The sequence below is a fragment of the Poecilia reticulata genome, chromosome 21, assembly GCF_904066995.2.
Source record: "Poecilia reticulata chromosome 21, P_reticulata-male-v2, whole genome shotgun sequence".
Classification (NCBI taxonomy): Eukaryota; Metazoa; Chordata; class Actinopteri; order Cyprinodontiformes; family Poeciliidae; genus Poecilia; species Poecilia reticulata.
The window spans coordinates 17,693,315-17,711,633 of record NC_088850.1 but is presented as its reverse complement, the minus strand read 5'-3'; the positions used below and the strand labels follow the sequence as shown (position 1 = coordinate 17,711,633).

General features: G+C 39.9%; 1 protein-coding gene across 8 annotated transcripts in view; it reads right to left on the bottom strand.

Annotated features, from left to right (window-relative positions):
* The window catches only part of klhl29 (kelch like family member 29), a 273,850-nt gene that overhangs the window by 59,150 nt on the left and 196,381 nt on the right, over positions 1–18,319 (bottom strand). For all 8 annotated transcript variants that reach the window (XM_017302254.2, XM_008398295.3, XM_017302252.2 and 5 more), the window contains one exon: positions 16,912–17,110. In XM_017302254.2, coding sequence (XP_017157743.1) covers positions 16,912–17,110 — 199 coding nt within the window. The remainder of the gene's footprint in view (positions 1–16,911; positions 17,111–18,319) is intronic.

The following is an 18,319-nucleotide window of genomic DNA, read 5'->3' as shown; positions in this document are numbered from 1 at the left end:
GATGCATGCAACACTCTTCAGATTTTATTTGTGAATATTTTGAAACCCTCGCGTCCTTCCTTCTATTTCACAACTATCGATGAGTTTGTTTTCATTTGGCCTAACAGTGAAAGGTGACACAAAAAAGTAAAAAAGATGTGAAGAGGTACTGGGTTTTTCCTATGGTGAGAGGCATTACTGCCACCTTATAATCCAATGATGTGGTTTAAAAAGGTTTGGTGAAGGATGGAAATGATCTGATGACATCTTCTCTTGACTACAATAACTAGCAAAGGCACTAAAGGCGAGCACATATGATGATTTTTAACAGTCAGCTTTTTAAATTTTTACATTATTTTACTGCTATACCTACTGTCTACACACACGCACGCACGCACGCACGCACGCACGCACGCACGCACGCACGCACACACACACACACACACACACACACGCACACACGCACACACACACACACACACACACACACACACACACACACAGAATTTGACTGTTTTTTGCTTTACATGGTTTTTTGGATTTGGCCCCTGCGCATCCTTCAGAGGTAAAAATTGTTGTGCTAAACTGGGTCCTCTGCAGATGAAATGAATTCAAGATTAAGATGTGTTCCGGATAGTCTCCTGGTAGAGCTGCATCAAAAATTGAAGATGACGCCCACCCACAGGCTGAGACGTGAAGACACAGATATTCGCGCATGCAAAAAGGAAAAAAAAGAAAAAAATAAGAAGCCTGACAGTTTTCACAAATTGCTTCCACACGATTGGGCCTAAAATAAATGAATCTATCTGTGAGAGGGACATGCTGCCCAGACTTTTTACCATACAGGAACCAGCTCAGATCTCACTGTGGACAAACACCCACACATAGATGCACGGTCACTCCTGCAAAAAAAGTGAGGCGGATGTAAAGATAAAGACAGGAAGGAAAGATTCAGTCACTTCCTCTTCCTTAATGCCACAATGGATCTATCCTCACCTTACTGTCCACCTCATGCTGGGAGCCTTCCTTCCCTTTTCCTCGTCTTTGAGCCCTGCAGCAAACATCCCCCCGTCTTGCACTTGTTCTAGCTCCCTTTTCTTCTCAGCCTCTGTTCTGTATTTCCCTTTACATTTTTTTCTTCTTTGCCACTTCCTATCCCTTTGACAAGTAGTTTACCTTTTGTGCTTCTCACTGACCTAACAACACTGAGTGGAAGTCTTGAATTTTCCCCTCTTCTCTTTATGTAACGGACAAGAAAACAGTAGTTATTGCAATTTACTGAAGAGTGCAGACATGAAAACAAGTACAGAATATAAGCCAAGAAAACATCATTTGACCTACTCTGACAACTTTAAAGTCAGTATTTGTCCGCCGTCGGTTTTGTCAAGTATTTTTGCTTTCTCGTACTTTTTCCAGAGCTATTCTTTCAGAAAAGATCCTCTACATGTCTTGCTGTATGCTAGAAATATCCGCAATGTCAAAATCTTGCTCTATTCTCTTGAATGATCTTTTTTTTGGGAAATCAAATCTGTAACTTATACAGTTCTATAACAGACTTTATGATCAGTTTTCTTTTCTGCATTGGTAATTAGATCACTATGAGATTTAATTTATTTATGGTCTATCTAAACCTGGTGTTACTCTTCTGCAGTCAGAGTTTAATTGATTTCGACAAAATCCACAAGCAGAGTGTTTGTAATCGATGTTGGAATAAAAAATATATATATAAGAAAAGTTTTTACTTGATGAAGTTGAATGAGTGGAGCTCTCCTTAATGTAAAGAAGAAAAAATGTTTTGGGATGACTTAAGCTACTTTTAAAAGAGAAACACCATAACATTTCCCTCAAAGGCAAGGTAGTGGTGACTGCTGTGAAAGCCCACAGAAGCGATTTACGCATTGCATGTCTGTCTTCATGGGGGAACTATTTAAGATAAACCTCTTCTGTCGTTTTAATAAAATATAAACTGACGGTTGATCCCTTTTGACATTAGTCGTTACAATGCAGAGCCTCACTTTTTAACTTTGCTCTCACACCACTGCACATGCAAGCAACCTGAGATCGCGGCACTGTTTTTTTGCCAGCATACACGAGAAAGGATTTCGTCAGCTAATGTGTTCAAGCAGAACGACAAATTAAAAACATTGTCCCGTGTCCACTTTTCAGTCAGAATTTCAGACCAATTTTCCTCAAATAACTAAAAGCAGAAACAATGGGACAGTTGATATTAGTAAAGCCAGCAGAAGATAAGCATATGAGCCAGCTGGCGAATGATAGGACATAAATGACACATTAAATGGAGACACATTTTAAAAGCTTGACAAACAGGATGTTAAATAAACGACAACTAGGTTGTGCTGAGTTCGTTGTGAGTTTAGTGTGAAGTGATTAGCTGAGCATCAGTAAAATCAACCTTGACTAGCTGATTATTTAGTTAATTGTTGTTAATGATGAACTGCCACAACACCATCCCCAACAATACTCTATAAACTGCAACTCCAATTACAAAGGCATGACGACAAGACTGACACTTCTTTCTCCCCTGAACAAAAGGACGACTTAAACAAAAATATCTTAGATTTAATACCTGCTAAAAAGACAATTTCTCATGATTTGAAATACAGCAAATGCAAATCATGGCTCTCAAGTCAGATATTTGTTCATGATGTTGTTTTTTTGCTCCACTTTTTAGAAGTATGATCTACAAATAATGCTAATAGGCACCACTCATCACTTTCATCCACTCTTTTTTAAGAAAACACTTTTCACCAAAATGAATAACGCTCAACTAAAAGCTATTAAAACTAACACCAATGGTGACAAAATAATTTGTTACTGTCAAACTGTCATTACCAGGATTTCTTTTTAGACACAACTAAAGGAACTGTGGCTTTGTGGCAGGCTGCTCAGAACAAAATTCCTAAAGAGGCAATGCACCTGAATGAAGAGCGGCGATGAACGGCTTAACCAGAATAAAAACACATTCCTCAGAAAACGATCATATCAAATAGGTGAAGAGTCAGAGTTGCTATTATTATTGGCAAAACTAATAAAGTGCAGCTGTCTTAAACTATCTTAAACCATTTATGTTTAACCAAAGTGCTGAATGGACAAATATATTAATGAAAATGTTTATGTTGCAGTTAGCGATATTTAGCAGGGGATGCCATCACAGTGTCATACTGAGGTTTTACTCGTATCGTAGCTGATAATATATTTACTAACTGTGAGAACTAGTCAGACTCCAGCCACGCCTTAACAAAAAAAAAAGGTGCAATGCAGAGGCAACAACACATACCCGTTTTTCAGTGAAAAGCTCTAGTTTGATATCCTCTCAAACGTCAACCATAACAAATAGGCAACATTCTGCTTTGGCTAGATCTGAGATTTTAGGAAGATTTTATGCTTGAAACTAAACTCATGAAGGCAGACTGCAGAGGTCGGCAGCAAAGTAACATCAACTTAGCCGTTGCATCATAACCATCTGGCGTTTTTTTTCTGCTCTTCATAAATAATTACACACTTGACACTGTAGCTGAGTAGGGCAGAGGACTCTCAGTCACCAGTGAGGGGAGCTATTGCCAAGAGCTGCTGGTTGGGTCAGTCAGTCTGGTCTCTGAGTGTCTTCAGGAAAGCCACACACGACCCTCTGAAACTTTTTTACTTTGCCTCTTTACAATTATATATATATATATATATATATATATATATATATATATATATATATATATATATATATATATATATATATATATATATATATATATATATATATATATATATATATATGTATATGCAAGGAAAAATCTTTCAACATGTTTTATGAGAGTTTATGATTATTTGTTTTCCTGTCGTGAGTTTTTAACCTTTCGGAGAGAACGTAAATATTTCCCGTTTACAGAGAAGAATCGGAAAGGTAAAGCACCGCCGACGGTAAAACGGCAACAAAGCCAAGTCTACAACGGCGGGGAGGGGGGAAAAAAAGCAAACATCTGCCTCTTACAACAGAGATACATTCATAAATGTATACTGTATGCATAGATATATTTATACACTAAAAGCTGGAAGCAAGCAGCATTGTGTGCTCTGGATATCAAAGTCACGGTGACAGAAGTGGGATTTCTCTCAGGGCTCTCAGCCACTTACTGCTGGTCCATAAACATTTTCTCTTATCTCTGCTGCTGCTCCTCTCTATTCTTTTCTTTTAGCTTTTTATTTTTTTATTTTTTTTACCCCCTTACTAATCCCATGATTTCTCTCCCATGGAGTTAATTTGTGATGGTGAGGGATCAGGGGTCCAAGGGCTCTCAAATTATTTCCTGGGCCACAGAAGTGCAATGTGTGTGTGTTGTTTCATCACGAGTTTGCGTGCGTGCGTGTGTGTGTGTGCGTGTGTGTGTGTGTGTGTGTGCGGGTACCCTTGCATGCGTGCATTTTGTAATTTGTGTGTTGGGCATCTGGTGAGCAAAAAGCCTGCACTACATTGATTGACTGGTGTCCTTAGGAGCCTTTTTTCGTGGCTTAAAGAGAGTCCTTGAAGCCCATTTAAGAGCTCAGTTCACTCAATATCCTGATCTCTGCTGATATCTTGGTTCTGCATGGTCGGGTACGATAGCTTTCAGTCAAAATGCAACAGTTTCGGGTTGCTGGGTGGCTCAGATAGTAGAGCGTGCACCAAGTGCAAAAGCCGTAATGCTTGACGCGGTAGTCATAGGTTCGATTCCCAGTTCCGGTTCCACTTGTCTTCTCCTTCCCTCTTCTACCTATTTCCTTCCTAGCTACGGCTAAAGGCCAGTTTCATGATGCTACCACAAAAACTTGCACTAAAATGAGTGTACACTTCTATTGTTCTGACACCTATAAAACATATGGCTTAAACATCTGCCACATACTGTTAAACTACGTTGTAGTTTTCAACTGCTTACAGCACAGAATATTATCTTGGAGAAGTCAGCTGACAAGCAGTCTGCAGCGGAGAAAATTCTGAGGATACCAGCAGTTTGTCTGGTATCTCAGAGGACTTTAAAGTGTAAGAACGGTCTGATAAAACATCTTAGGAACTTATAAAGCATTACTTATCAAGACCTTAGTGAATCTTTATGATGATGACTGGCCCATGCTGAGGTCTGCAACCTTATGAATCCTAAAAGCCACTTTTGCCTTAAACCCGACTAAATAAAATTTGATTAAAGCCGCAAATATTAATAGAAGTTCTGGAAAAAGATGACTTTCATTTTTGATTGATATTTACTGTATGGAATGAAAGTGTTGTTAATTTTGAAGACCACAATTTTATTTCTATATTTAAATATATTTTCATTTTTAATTTAAAATAATAATGACAAAATGTTATTTTTATTTCTATTTTTAATTTTTAAAATAAATATAAAGTTGAAAACCTTTGCAAAAAGATGATAGGTACATTTTCTTTTCTTTTCTGGTGTTGAACTATGTAAAAAAAAAAAAGTCCAACTTAAAGACAAGAAAAATAGATCTGAAGAAAATTACTACTTTTAGAGTCATTATGCTGTTGAACTTCAATGCAACTATTCCACAAAAAATGGAAAAAAACTATTAAATATGAATTTTTAATATATATTTAAAAACATTCATTTGCTCTGTCGTTTTTAGCGAAAATTTTAAAGTGCCATAGTGAAAGTTTCAAAGAGCCATGAGTTGGGAGACCTTTTGAGCTTCTTTCGGTCGCTCCATGGTGACATGGCAGACCGCCATCTCACCCCCATCACTTCAGCTCCACTAATCATCTCCATGAATCTCCTCTGGGGTCTTTTCCACCAGAAAAGCTCCAACATCCATCTTCCATCCCTCCTACATGTGCAAATCATCCCAACCCCATCTCTACATCTCCAAACAATTCTGACCTCAGCCAGTTCCTCTGATCCGCCGTTTTTGGGATTTCTCACTCGGAAACTATGCAATATATACAAAACAAAAGGCTCAAAATGCTTCCTCGGTTTCTGGATGAAGTAGGATTTGCGGTGTTATTTTGGGGGGGGTTTATATGCAGGGGGCACATACACTTGCCTTCCACATAGCTAAATCTGCATCATCAGCACGTGTACGGATCACACTCAGAGCCAGTTTTCCGTGTCTGCTGAATATTAGATGAGGCTGATGCAGCCCTAAAGCCTCGTAGCGGCGGCAGGTATGGCGGGTCAGAGTGCCAGATGTGCCGGGGCTGAGCCGCGTTTCAGTAAATGCTGTTTACTACTAGTCTGAGCACGGACTGTGGGATCCAGGTTTTCTGACCAGGAAATCCCTCACTCCACCCTCCATCTCGCAAACACACGCATCTTTCTACTTCCTCATTTCCCTCCCTCCCTGTAGCTGAATGTACTCACTACATAGAAGGTCAAGCAGACAGAACCTTAATTTTGGCTTCAGTCCCTGCAGATATTAAGATCAGAGGTTATCCAATCCAGATTTGCTGCCTCCATGTTACATTTATGAATCGAGAGAAAGAAAGAGAGAGAGAGAGAGAGAGAGAGAGAGCGCTGTGTTTGACTGAGATGTCCCTGATGAGACAAAGAAATATCTAAAACTCATACTCCAATTCTCCAGGTAACAGCTGCATCCAACAGTCTCTCTGGTGCTTTGGTTTTTCTCTGTGTCTCTCGCCTTCAAATGCCTCCCTCTCTGAATCCAGGAATGCAATCGGATGAGATATCGCTGAAGGGCGCTCATAAGATGCTTATTTTTATTTTTATTTTTTTTGCACGTTTCTTCCTACATCCTGCTTTTTCCAGTGTGAGAGGTGAAACAGAGTAATCTCACGCTGCATTGGCTTTAAAAGACAAATCGTGCAGAATAATTACACAGAAGGGAGCAATAATCAACAAACTCCTCACTGGAAAGAAAAGGCTTATAATTCTTTTTTTTTTTTTTGGAAACCACTCATCTAATGACTAGTGTTCGGACAACAAATATCAAAATAAATTCAATTACTCCACACACAAACACACACACACACGAAATAGCGAGTGTCAGCTGCGGAGCTGCAGCTGAGGACGTGTCACTGGGATCACTGAGAGAGAAAATTAATCAGGGGGCCTGAGCCAAAAGCAGGATGTGGCAGACTTCAGAGGAAAGTCATCTGATGATCTTTTATGCTCTCCTTACAAGGTGTGAGTCTTGCTCCCCTTTCTTTCCGCTGGTAGTACACTACAACTAATCTCCAAGGAGCTGCTGGCTGGCAGAGGTGTGAATGAGTAGATGAATGTCACGCCTACGGGCTTTTGGACTTCGCGGAGCCAGCCTATTTTTACTTCCTCCGAGCGGCGAATGCGAGCCGCGCCGATGTGTAACCGTATCTGATGAAATCCGGCCTTCTGCGACTGGAACAGAGGATAATTTGGAAACAACAATGTAAAAAGAAAAAAAAGAAAGAAAAAAAGGAGCAATAAAGCCTGTTCTCACTTTTTATGGGTACTTTAAAGGAAGCAACGCTGAAGCCCACTTTAGGTAGGAAGCACTACGCTTCCTACGACACGCATACCGATCCGAGAAAGGTTAATTCGGAACAGTTGAGTCTGGTTCATACAAGGGTGCAATTTTCCAGATGTTTGAATCTGCCAGGTAATTCTGTTAGAATCTGATAGACAAGACCTGAATAGTTGAATAGTTGCCTTTGGAGGAAGTTTCCAAGTCTCAATATTCCTACTGTGAAGTACGGAGGTGGTAGCATGATGTGTGGATGCTTTCCTGGTGCACAAAATACATGATATTTATGAGGAAAGGTTATTATGTGGAAACTTTAAGGCAACGTGAGACAGGGCGTTACAGCTTACACACAAATGGGTGTATCAAATGGACAATGATCCGCAGCGTAATAACATGTTAGTTATAAAGTGAAAACAAAGTTAATGATTCATGTTGGTCATCATAAATAATTTCAGAGCTGTAAAGGTGTGTGTTAGCAAGGGGTTAAAAGGTGATTCTACCAAATACAAGCTTCCAACACTGAAGAAAGTAATAAAAATACATTTTGGTAATACCACATGTTCTAAAGTAGTGAAAGTTCAGTCTGATTTAATGTCAGGCAGCGAGAGCGCAGCTTCAACTGAGAAGAAAAAAACAAAACAATGCAGCACAGCAGGAGAGTAGAAAATAATTCAGAAAACAACGTTAAGAAGACTGAAAACCATATGGCTGCTATGATGAAAACAGTTTTATTATAGCATTCTGGTCCTCTTATGAATACATTTGTTCACAAAAGGTTCATGTTATTATTTTCTGCAACACATTGCAACGACAGTCTATTGTATAGCTGGTTTCTGCTGCATATATACTAAAATCAGCTGTATTAAAAATTATAAATAAATAAGGAACTGCATTTTTCTTCTCTTTCTTACTAAACAAGCGTATAGCTCAAAAATAGTTTCAAAAATCAGTTTTTTTGAAGCATCTGTATTGGCCAAAACAACAACAATTTTTTTTTATAAATCTCAAGCTGCATTTTAAGTAAACAGGAATTTTAGTGTAGAGCAAAAATGTTCTCTTATTTTAAATTGTGAAGTTGAAATGATCAAATAGCATCTAGATTTCATAAAAAAAAAAATAAAAAAAAAAAAAAAACACAAAAATGTCCTTTGATGAAAGTTGAAGAATCTGTGCATCACCATAATTATGTCACCATCTACCCATAGAGTAAAGGTAAGATTTTCTTCCAGGGCCAATGTTGATACATTGAATGGACAAATGTGTTCGTTGTACGACAGATGAATGACTTCTTTTTCAGAGCCACCCGCTGGCTTTGCCGCCCTGGGTGAAGAGCCGTGTCCCCTCTACTCCATATCAATGGAAACTAAAAATCTGAGGTGAACTTGCGACGTAATCACAGATCTTCCTGCTAAGCAGCTGTTGCTGCTGCTCTGTTAACATGCGTGATCTTTTTAGTCTTTTTCATACATGACTGCTTGATTACAAATAATGAAGTGGGCAGGAAAAAAAAAGAATAAAAAAAAAAAAAGAGAGCTACCGCTGAAAGATTCCCCTAACACAGCCCCATGCATTTAAAGGTTTAACAGCGCAAGTGTGTGTGAGAGCGAGACAGAGGAACAGTGTGAGCCGAGCTGGACCCCTGCGTCTCCTAGTCATTACAGCTCATTTGTCTGAGTGCTATTCCACTTGGCTGGGTTGAGTTAACAGTTTGCCCTGGCGCTCTCCACCCTCCTCTGAGCCGAACACAGCGACACATGTGGAGAGAAGGAAATGGGAACATAATGTATGACTTTGGGAGGGCTCGCGCACGTACACACTGCACACGAAACCTCGATTCTTAATGGACCGCAAGCACATATACGGTACATCTTATGCTTTCCGGGAGGAAAAAAAAAAAACAAATAATAATAAAAAAATAAAAATGTTTGTGATTAAACTCACAGTGGCAATGGCTGTTTAATCCTCCCGATCCCCTGGAAAGTCTAATGACAGCTAATCAGATGCACATCCACGGTCTAATTAACCAATTAGCGACTAATGGATACACAAACGCTATGCAAAATGCCACGGATTCATTAGGAGACACTCGTAGTTTTCACTTCAACCCAAGACTCTTTTTCGGGCCAAATTAGGCCGACAGCAGGCTGTTAGCAGAGGACGTGAGCTATATTCTGTCCTGCCTTCCTGAGAGCTTCACAGCTGCAGACGGGGAAGTAAAAATAACATTCAAATCACCCACATGTACGTCACAAGTAACACAATCCCCCAGCATACTAATCACTCTGATTTTAAAATTGGATCAGACAGCCAATTTCTCTGCTCAATATAATTTTTGGCTCCTTAATTATCATCTAATAAAATTTATGGCAAGAGCATTCAGTCATTAAAGCGCTACAGAATGTAAAACGAGCGCAAAAAGTAAGCCTGATTTTAGGACGGCGGAGGCTGCGTGGAAACAAACTTCATTTCATGGGCTTTTACGGAGACTTTTACGAGTTTAATTTGGGCGTAAATCAAAGAGGGATAAAAGGAGAAAGAAAAAAAAAAGTCGACTCCAAATATTTTGTTTTTCTGTAAAAGCGGAGATCTCTAACTCAGAACAACAGGCGACGGAGTGAAACAATGTGGCGACACTTTATGAGTTATCAGACCGTGAGATGGAAAAAGTTGAGCAAGTAGTGAAGAGAGGGAGGGGGGAAGAAAAAGAATGCAGCACAGCAGGAGAGTCGAAAAACTTCAGAAAAAGAGACAATTAGGAGGAGAGTGAAAACCATATGGCTGCTTCTCACAAACTTTCATAAAAAAATATTTTTTAAGTAACACAGAGGCAGTAAATCAAGATTAGATAACCTTATATATATATATATATGTTTTATTTTTACTTTTTATACGTTTTTCATAAAAGTTTTTGCTTTTTTTCTGTGCAACGTATTGCAAACAGCTTGTGTCTTCAGAAGAAATTAACATTTACATTAAAGATTTTCTTTAACCAGCTGAATTAAAGTTATAGTTCACAACCAATTTTAGAACATACATGCTACAGCTTTTGTTAGATACCGAACCGTTTTATACTAATATGTATAAAACGTCAAACGCTGGTATCAAAAAGCTTATAGCCGATGAAAATTCCCGTTTTTAGTTTCCCCATACTCTAAAAGCTTTCTACTTTTTTTTTTTGTAATTTTGTGGTTCTATTTTCTAACAGCACCCTTCAGTGGCTATTATTTAAATCACTTTTTATAACTGGTTACATCAAATAACTGAGCATAAAAGTGGAAACGTTCAAAAGAAACACTTGTTTTTTGACGAGTGCATGCTACAATGCTAATACTGATCAGCTAGCTAAAAGAACGTTACTTTCATTTCTCAGCAAAAATGACCAATTTTTCATCGCTGCATCCGTTTTAATCTACAAAGAGCAGAATGACAAAAAAAGGTATATTCTTAACACTAAGCTCTTAAACATTTAAATTAATGGGTGATTATTCAGAGTTTTTGAGCATGACTATATATCACACTGCTGGAACTGTAAATAAACACATAAAAATCCAGCAGCAGTAGAAACAATTGTTGCCTTTCAGTTTTAAATAAAAGCAAATTGATCAGGCTCCTCCTCGCTGTCGACACCGCAGTTACACAAAGACACACAAGACCAACAATCACTCACACAGCATCCCCCTTCAGGCCTTCTGGAATATATCGTCAGCCAAACACCCATATTTGTGGTGTTTTTAAAGTCCTCTGAGAAATATCCCCCCCCCCCCCACACACACACACACACACGCAGAAAGAAAACATGCAAACTCAACCCAAAAGGGCCCCAGAGAGGATCTGAACTCAGGGTCGTCTTGCTGTCAGGCTACTGTTCAAACCACTAAGAAGAAAAAAGAAAAAAAAAAAAAGAATTTGAGAAGATACATATTTTTCCAGAGGGTTATATCCAACAACCAATGTGAACTTAAAACAGGGCTGACCCGGTTTTCCTGGACAAGAGCAGATCCAACCTTTTGCTACTCTCCATTGCCTATGACAGATATGATTTTTTACCCTGTTCATACTACACATACTCCATTAGAGCGTGTGCAAACAGATGAGTGTATTCTTAACGGAAGTATAAATACACTATAATTTTTAGGGTTGAAGTAAGTTTAAATTAGTAAGCAGACTTTTATTTATATGCAAGTTTTCTAAAAAAAGTTTTTTAAAAAACCCCAGGCATTTCAGACGTTTTGTCACCTTATAGAAAGCAGTAAACATTGTTATGAAGCAAACTGTATTTTTGAGATTTACACAATTTTATGCTAATTCCTTTTCCCCACTAAATCAAAATAATTTTTTTCATCTCATCAATAACCTGTTGCTAATTTCTCTCAGCAAATTCTTGGACCCTTTTTCTTTAAATGTCATCATTTGCTCACCCGGTCCTCTCCTCGTGGTCGGCAAGACGACCATTCTGCTCTCAACTGCGACATTACCACAAATGTCATCAGGAAAAGCCTCTTCCCTGTTCTGGAAGAAGAGCATGGATTCACAAATTAAACGTTTATGTTGAAACAAAGAGACTTTAATCCTCGCAGTATCTCTGCAGGCACCTGTTTTGCTGACTCTCCTCATTCTTCTCATCATTCAGGCGTTACTAGTCCCTGATGTTATGGGGCGCCACCTGTGCCCCCGCTCTTTCACCCTCCTGCTCTTTGCCAAATCCTTGATGAGCTTAATTCTAACCCGAGTAATGAGTTTATGGCTCAAAAATGATATGTTTACAGATATTACCACCACATCAGTATTCTTTGTCCAAACATGACTTTTCTATTGACATGCAAGTGAGCAAGTGAATCAGTAGATATATCATCAAATAGAAGGGAACCTAGCATTCTGATGCTAAGCATCAATGCTAAAGCAAGCTACAATGCACTCTACAGAGTACAAATGGAGAATCACAAGCATGTTGAGAAACATGGACTTACTCCATTCCGTATGTTAAAATTAGTGTAGAAGCTAAAATTAGCCAAAATGCTAACATTAGCCTAATGCTGCCAGTGGCATGTGGGGTATAACTAGCATGTTGTCTTACAATGACTTCCTCTATTCGGTGTAAAAAACATGGCTAATAAATAAAACAATAGCTAAAAAGCTTATTTTAGGGAAAAGGATAATTTTAATGTGGGTAGTAGCTACTGCTGACGTTTGTGCTGATGTTGATGCACAAACTGCCACAAAGTAAAAATCAGATGTTTACTTTGTGGCAGGCCCCAACAGTCAAGTCATAGATAAAGTTCTTAAGCAGAATTAGGTTATCAAATAAAATCCTAAACATTTCAATGAGCAGTGTTCAATACATTTTATGAGAACGCAGGGTGTGACATGACTGCAAACATACCAAGACAGGGCCATTGCCCTAAACTTATAGGTTGGGGATGGACAGATTTGATGAGGAAAAAAAGGGAACCGCAGACGTGGCTGAAAGTGCTCTGGCCAGATGTCATCAAGACTAAACCATAGTTTAGTTTTGTGGCCGTCTTGAACAAAAGCTGTGTTGCAAACAATTAATAGCTCTCTGATATTATTAATATCAAGGGAGCTCATCAAAGTTGATGAGTAGAGCTACTACTGGGCAATCCTGCACTACTTGCAGAAAATTGAATTAAACTGAAACTGAGCAATTTGGCAAGGACATTTCAGTCTCTTGATGTGCAAAGCTGGTCGAGATGGATGGAGACAGATGGATGAGACCCAAACCTGTACAACTGTAATTGCAATGAAAAGTGTGTCGGTAAAATACTGACTCGGAAGAACAGAATGAATATGCATGCCAAATTTTATAGATGTAGTAAAACAAGAGGTGCACATTCAAGGCTCAATCCTCTTTTTTTCCCTTCCTTTCTTTTTTACTGCTACTGCATCTGTTTGATCTCAGATACAGATACTCCACTATTAGCCAGGCTCCACTAGACAATGCCAGAGAGACACCCGAACCTCAAGCATAACTCTACATCAGTTTAGGTCTGAATTACTGAGGAAGTTAATTAAAATTTTGTCCCATAGGGGTACCTTGGATTTCTGGGCTAAAAAGCGTCCAGGCAAATCAAATTGATCCCAAGTAAGAAGAATGTCAGTTTAGGGCCCTTAGAAACATTCCCATGCACTAATTCACACATACACACACGCTCTCTCTCTCTCTCACGCACGCACGCACGCACGCACGCACGCACGCACGCACACACACACACACAAACCGATGCCTTAATACACCCACGTACGCACGAAACCCACTAGTTCACAGATTGACTGCGCTCAGCAAGAAGTGCTTCACGGATGGCAGTTTTTCTTTCTTTTTCTGCTTGACAGACTTATCAACCAAGCTCAGGTGGTGCCCCATCTGCTTGCGCACATTTAAAATCCTCACAAAATACACAGACACACAGTCACTTACTGCTTACACAAGAAGACATGTGCTCAAGGAATAAACTCAATCAAAACGTCCGCCCTTCAAATTTCATTTCTGATCTCGGGGGAGGAGGGGGAGCTTCTCGTCTCCCTCCCTCTATCCCTCCTCATCCGTACTGACCACATAGTAACCTCTCCTCCTGTTCTCGCATGTCCTTCCACTTTCACATCCTGTGTGTGTCAGCAACACTCCCCAATAACCTCAAACTCTCCTTCCAGTCGTTATTTTGTCTTTCTCGCCCATCAGCGCATCCACCGATCCCAGCTACCAGCACCATGCCGAGGAGAGCCCACCCTGTCCAGCCTGACAGATGGTTGAGCAACATGTGCAAGAAGATAAGAAGCCATATATGGTGGTGTGAAAAAAAGTATTTGACCTTCTATAAATTAGATCTTGTTTTTGCTTTTTTTTTTTAAACACACGTTTGATTGTTAAACAAACGTTATCAGGCAAAGGTAATAGACTGGCTGTTTAAGGTCATGCAAACGCAGGGACGTCCAAATCCAGTCCTCTGAGGCTGATGTGCTGGTGTCCTCGATCCAACATGGCGGATGTAACAAAAAAGTGGATACATTACCTCCTCAACATTTGTTTACATTCACCCAGAGTGACACTAATCATTTAATTCAGGTGTGTTGACCCAGAGTGACATCTAAAACTTGAAGGACGCCACTGTGCTAATGCAACTCAATCTGATTTAAATTCAGACTTTGACTTTGGGTGAGATTTTATGTTTTGAATCAGTCCTCTTGCATAACCAAATTGCACTTAGCCTTAAGGTCACAAACTGATGGACAGACATTACACCTTTAATAAATAAATCTCTTACATACAATTTTTTTAAGTATTGTGTCATTAGGAAATAGAAATGATTGTGGTGATACTGACACAAAACAAGAGGAGTTCACTCTTTTCAGACAGTGATTGAAAAAAAGAAAAAGATAAAGAAAAAGGTGCATGTCTCGTTTTGTTAAGTGTATGTACATTTTTGGTTTCAACTGTATTTCTGTTCCAACTTCAGAAAAGCAACGCGAATAGATAAAATCCCAGTCGGTCGATACTAATATCGAATTCAGCTTTGAATGAGTTCAAAACTTTATTTGGAAAGAAAACTTGTGGTTGTACATCTTAATCAATAAGCCATTGGCATAAAACGCATCACAAATCTATTCATCATCGCAGCATTTCTACAGTAAAACAATTCCGTCGTCGAGGCCGAGAGCGAGTGTGAATCAGCGCGCACTTCAGGCTGCATAATGGGGACGTGGACCACGTTAAGATATGCACATAAAAAACACGGTAAAATGGGCCTTGACAAGAAACGCTTCAAGAAACTGCCGAGAACAAAGAGAAACTACTGGATCGCGGATGAGTAATGGCGTGACAACGAGCACCCGGGACGCCGCGAACATCTCCTCTCCAGAGGCCAGCGATTCTTTATGAAGCCTCGTGAAGAGTGCATTAAAGGCAATTAAAGATACAGAAATACTGACCTAATGCAATTTTCCAAATGTTTGTTTACTGGCAAATAAACGCAGCGGCTGGACAACGGCGTCGGCTGGTAAACCGACCTCTCGGTAAAGTGCCATTTGTTAGGCAATTATCCCTACCCTGCCAAGCAGAAAATAACTTCAGCTGAATGGTAAGGTGTGCTGGCACAAAACTCATAATACCACACAGACACTATAATTAGCCAGCTCTTTACAGGGGAACGAATGAGGTCCTGGACGACCCCATGGAAAAAAAACAAAACAAAAAAAAAAACTCTACAAATCCTGTGGCCAAAAGCAATTTGCCGGTACCGTTCAATTTTCATGAATTATTCTTTGATTTTTAACGATGTAAACAAACACGGCCTTCAAACAGTTTGGACGTCACTGGCTGTTGAAGAGTAAATGGCTGCAGTAGGAACACCTGAGGGTGGCCCGCCCAATGTTTGAAAGTTGTTAGATACTTGGTAGGTTCAGTGGTGTACAAAAAGTATTCATGCCTCTAGAACCTTCTCACGCTTTCTCACAATAAAACCAAATACTTGCGATGTATTTTATTGTGAGGATTTATCGTGATAGACCAACACCAAGTGAGGTTTGGTTGTAAAGGGAAAGGATTATGCGTTTTCATTCAGTTTAGTTTGCATCTGTATTCAGCTCACTTTACTCCAAACCTGTGAGCAATCTAGTCTCAGTATGAATACAGCTACCCTGTGAAAGCAGAAAAAAAAAAACCCACACAGAAAAAGTTAAAGAAGTAGCAAATGCGCATCGACCTTAAATCCACCGTCCCAAAGGTGAGACACGGTGACGGCGGCGTTACGCTCAAAGGATGCTGGAGCTTACTTTGAAAAGGAGACGGGGCAAAAAATGTCTGTCTGATAGAGAAATACCCCAAATTTAACTACAGGGAATAAAATGTTCCATAAAGTATTTACTCAATGGAGTTCAGTTGATTTCTGTGCACTCGCTTTCCTTCACCGTAAAATTAGGTGAAGGAAAAACTTTGTGTTGGTCTATCGGAAAACAAACAAACAAAAAACACAATTATCTAAAATATGTGTTTATAACACACACACACGCGCACACGCACATATACAAAAAACTCAAGGAGTATGAACGCTTAACAAGATCCTCTATCTTGCAAAAACACAATGAAAGCTGTGAGGGCTACCCATCAGTTTTATTGGCTGTAGTCGTTCGATAAGAGGAAAGAAAAAAAATCCTTCCTAAAATTTAGAAGCATGACGCGATGCCAACATGCACATTCGAGCATCGGCGTTATGGACTTGTAAAATATTGCTTTCCAGTTGCAGGCTAAAAATCGATAGAATGCACCGACAGGTCAGAGTCTCCTTGTGGAGACCTGACCCCTCCGCCACAGGGATGCTGTAAAACATGAATAGTGGACATGCGTGTGGGTGTGGAGTTGCCAGCCATGTTTTATAAATCAGTTTTATGGGAAAGCAGGTCGTGAGTGCAGTGCAAAGGCCAAGCCAGAGATGACGCAGACCGGTTTATCTTGGTGCGTACCTGCAGAAAGCCTCGGCCGGGTCCTGGGGGTCTGCATCTCTTGCCGCGCGTGGGGCAACATGTGGTAACGCTTGGCTTCGTTGACCAGATCTCGACAGGCCTCTGACGATTTGATCAGCTCCTCGTTGTCCACGACGTTGAGCAGGTAGGACGGATGGATGAAGGGAAGACGAACCACCGCCAAGAGCTCGGACAAATGCTGGGGGGACAGATCGAGGAGATGTTTAAAAGGAAAGACTTAAGTTCTTTTTAAAATGTAGGGGGGGTAGAAAGATGCTATCAAGTCAAGTGAAATTTTGCTCCATTACTGAGCTGAAACTTGGCAGCAGTCAGGCCATTAGTTTAGCCACTGTCTGTAGCAGACTATCAAAGCTGCAGTTCATTACACAGCCATGTTTCCCATTTCAGTTTTCCCACGTGCGTAGGACAAAATGTTCAAACAAGGATAAAAAAAAAGAAAAAAAAAGTAGCCTAAAACTCCAGACTCTTTCATCTTTCAAATTTACCATCATAGGCGCAGTCAGGGGAAAAAAAAAAAAAAAAAAACAACTTGGGAGGGCTTGCTTTTAATTTCATGTCTGAAAGGAATACATGCACGACGGAGAAGCTGAAGTGACGTTTAAGGAAAACTTTTCAGCGCAGTCACGCTTTCATTTTTGGAATTTAGTTTCACAGGGAGCACGCTCAAACTAAGCAGCAGGAGGTATTTCTTACTTCCGACTTCTGCTGCTGCCGACTTGTTCGCTCTCCAAATTAAATCTTTCGTCGGATGAAGGAAAGGAAAAAAAAAGTGCTCTTGCTGCAGTGAAATTAAAACCTGGTTCGCCCTAATCACGACCCATTCAAGCCAAAAACACTGAAGTGCCAAGAGGAAGGTTTCTTTTTTTTTTTTTAAACAGAAGAACAGATAAATCATTTGACTCATTTTTGGACCAGAACTTGTTTCTTTAAATTCTAGTAGAGAGAAACTGTTTCGTAACATTTCATACTGGATTTTCACCTCTCCATCTTTACAGCCTGAACCTTTATACCTCAAAGTTTAGCATGTTGCAAAAGTACCTATACACCCATTAAATATATTTATTACACCAGACTTCAATTTAATGCAACAGACCAACACAAGAAGCTCATAATTATAAAGTGGATTGAAAACGATGCCCGGTTTGTAGAGTTCAAACAGCAGCAGGATATAGTAGGCAGCCTTTTTATAGCTATAGCAGAAGAGAGAATCTTTTTCCCCCCGCTTTTCGATGTGCAAGTGTATGCGTGTCCCCCGTGGGAGTCGACAGTAAAAAGCTGTAAACAAGCTTGGACAAAGCGACAGGGAGCTGGGCGGAGGCCGACCTCTCTGACCCCTCGGCTCAGAACGAAGTGACCGAGCCGAGCGGGGAGAGCGACAAAACAACAG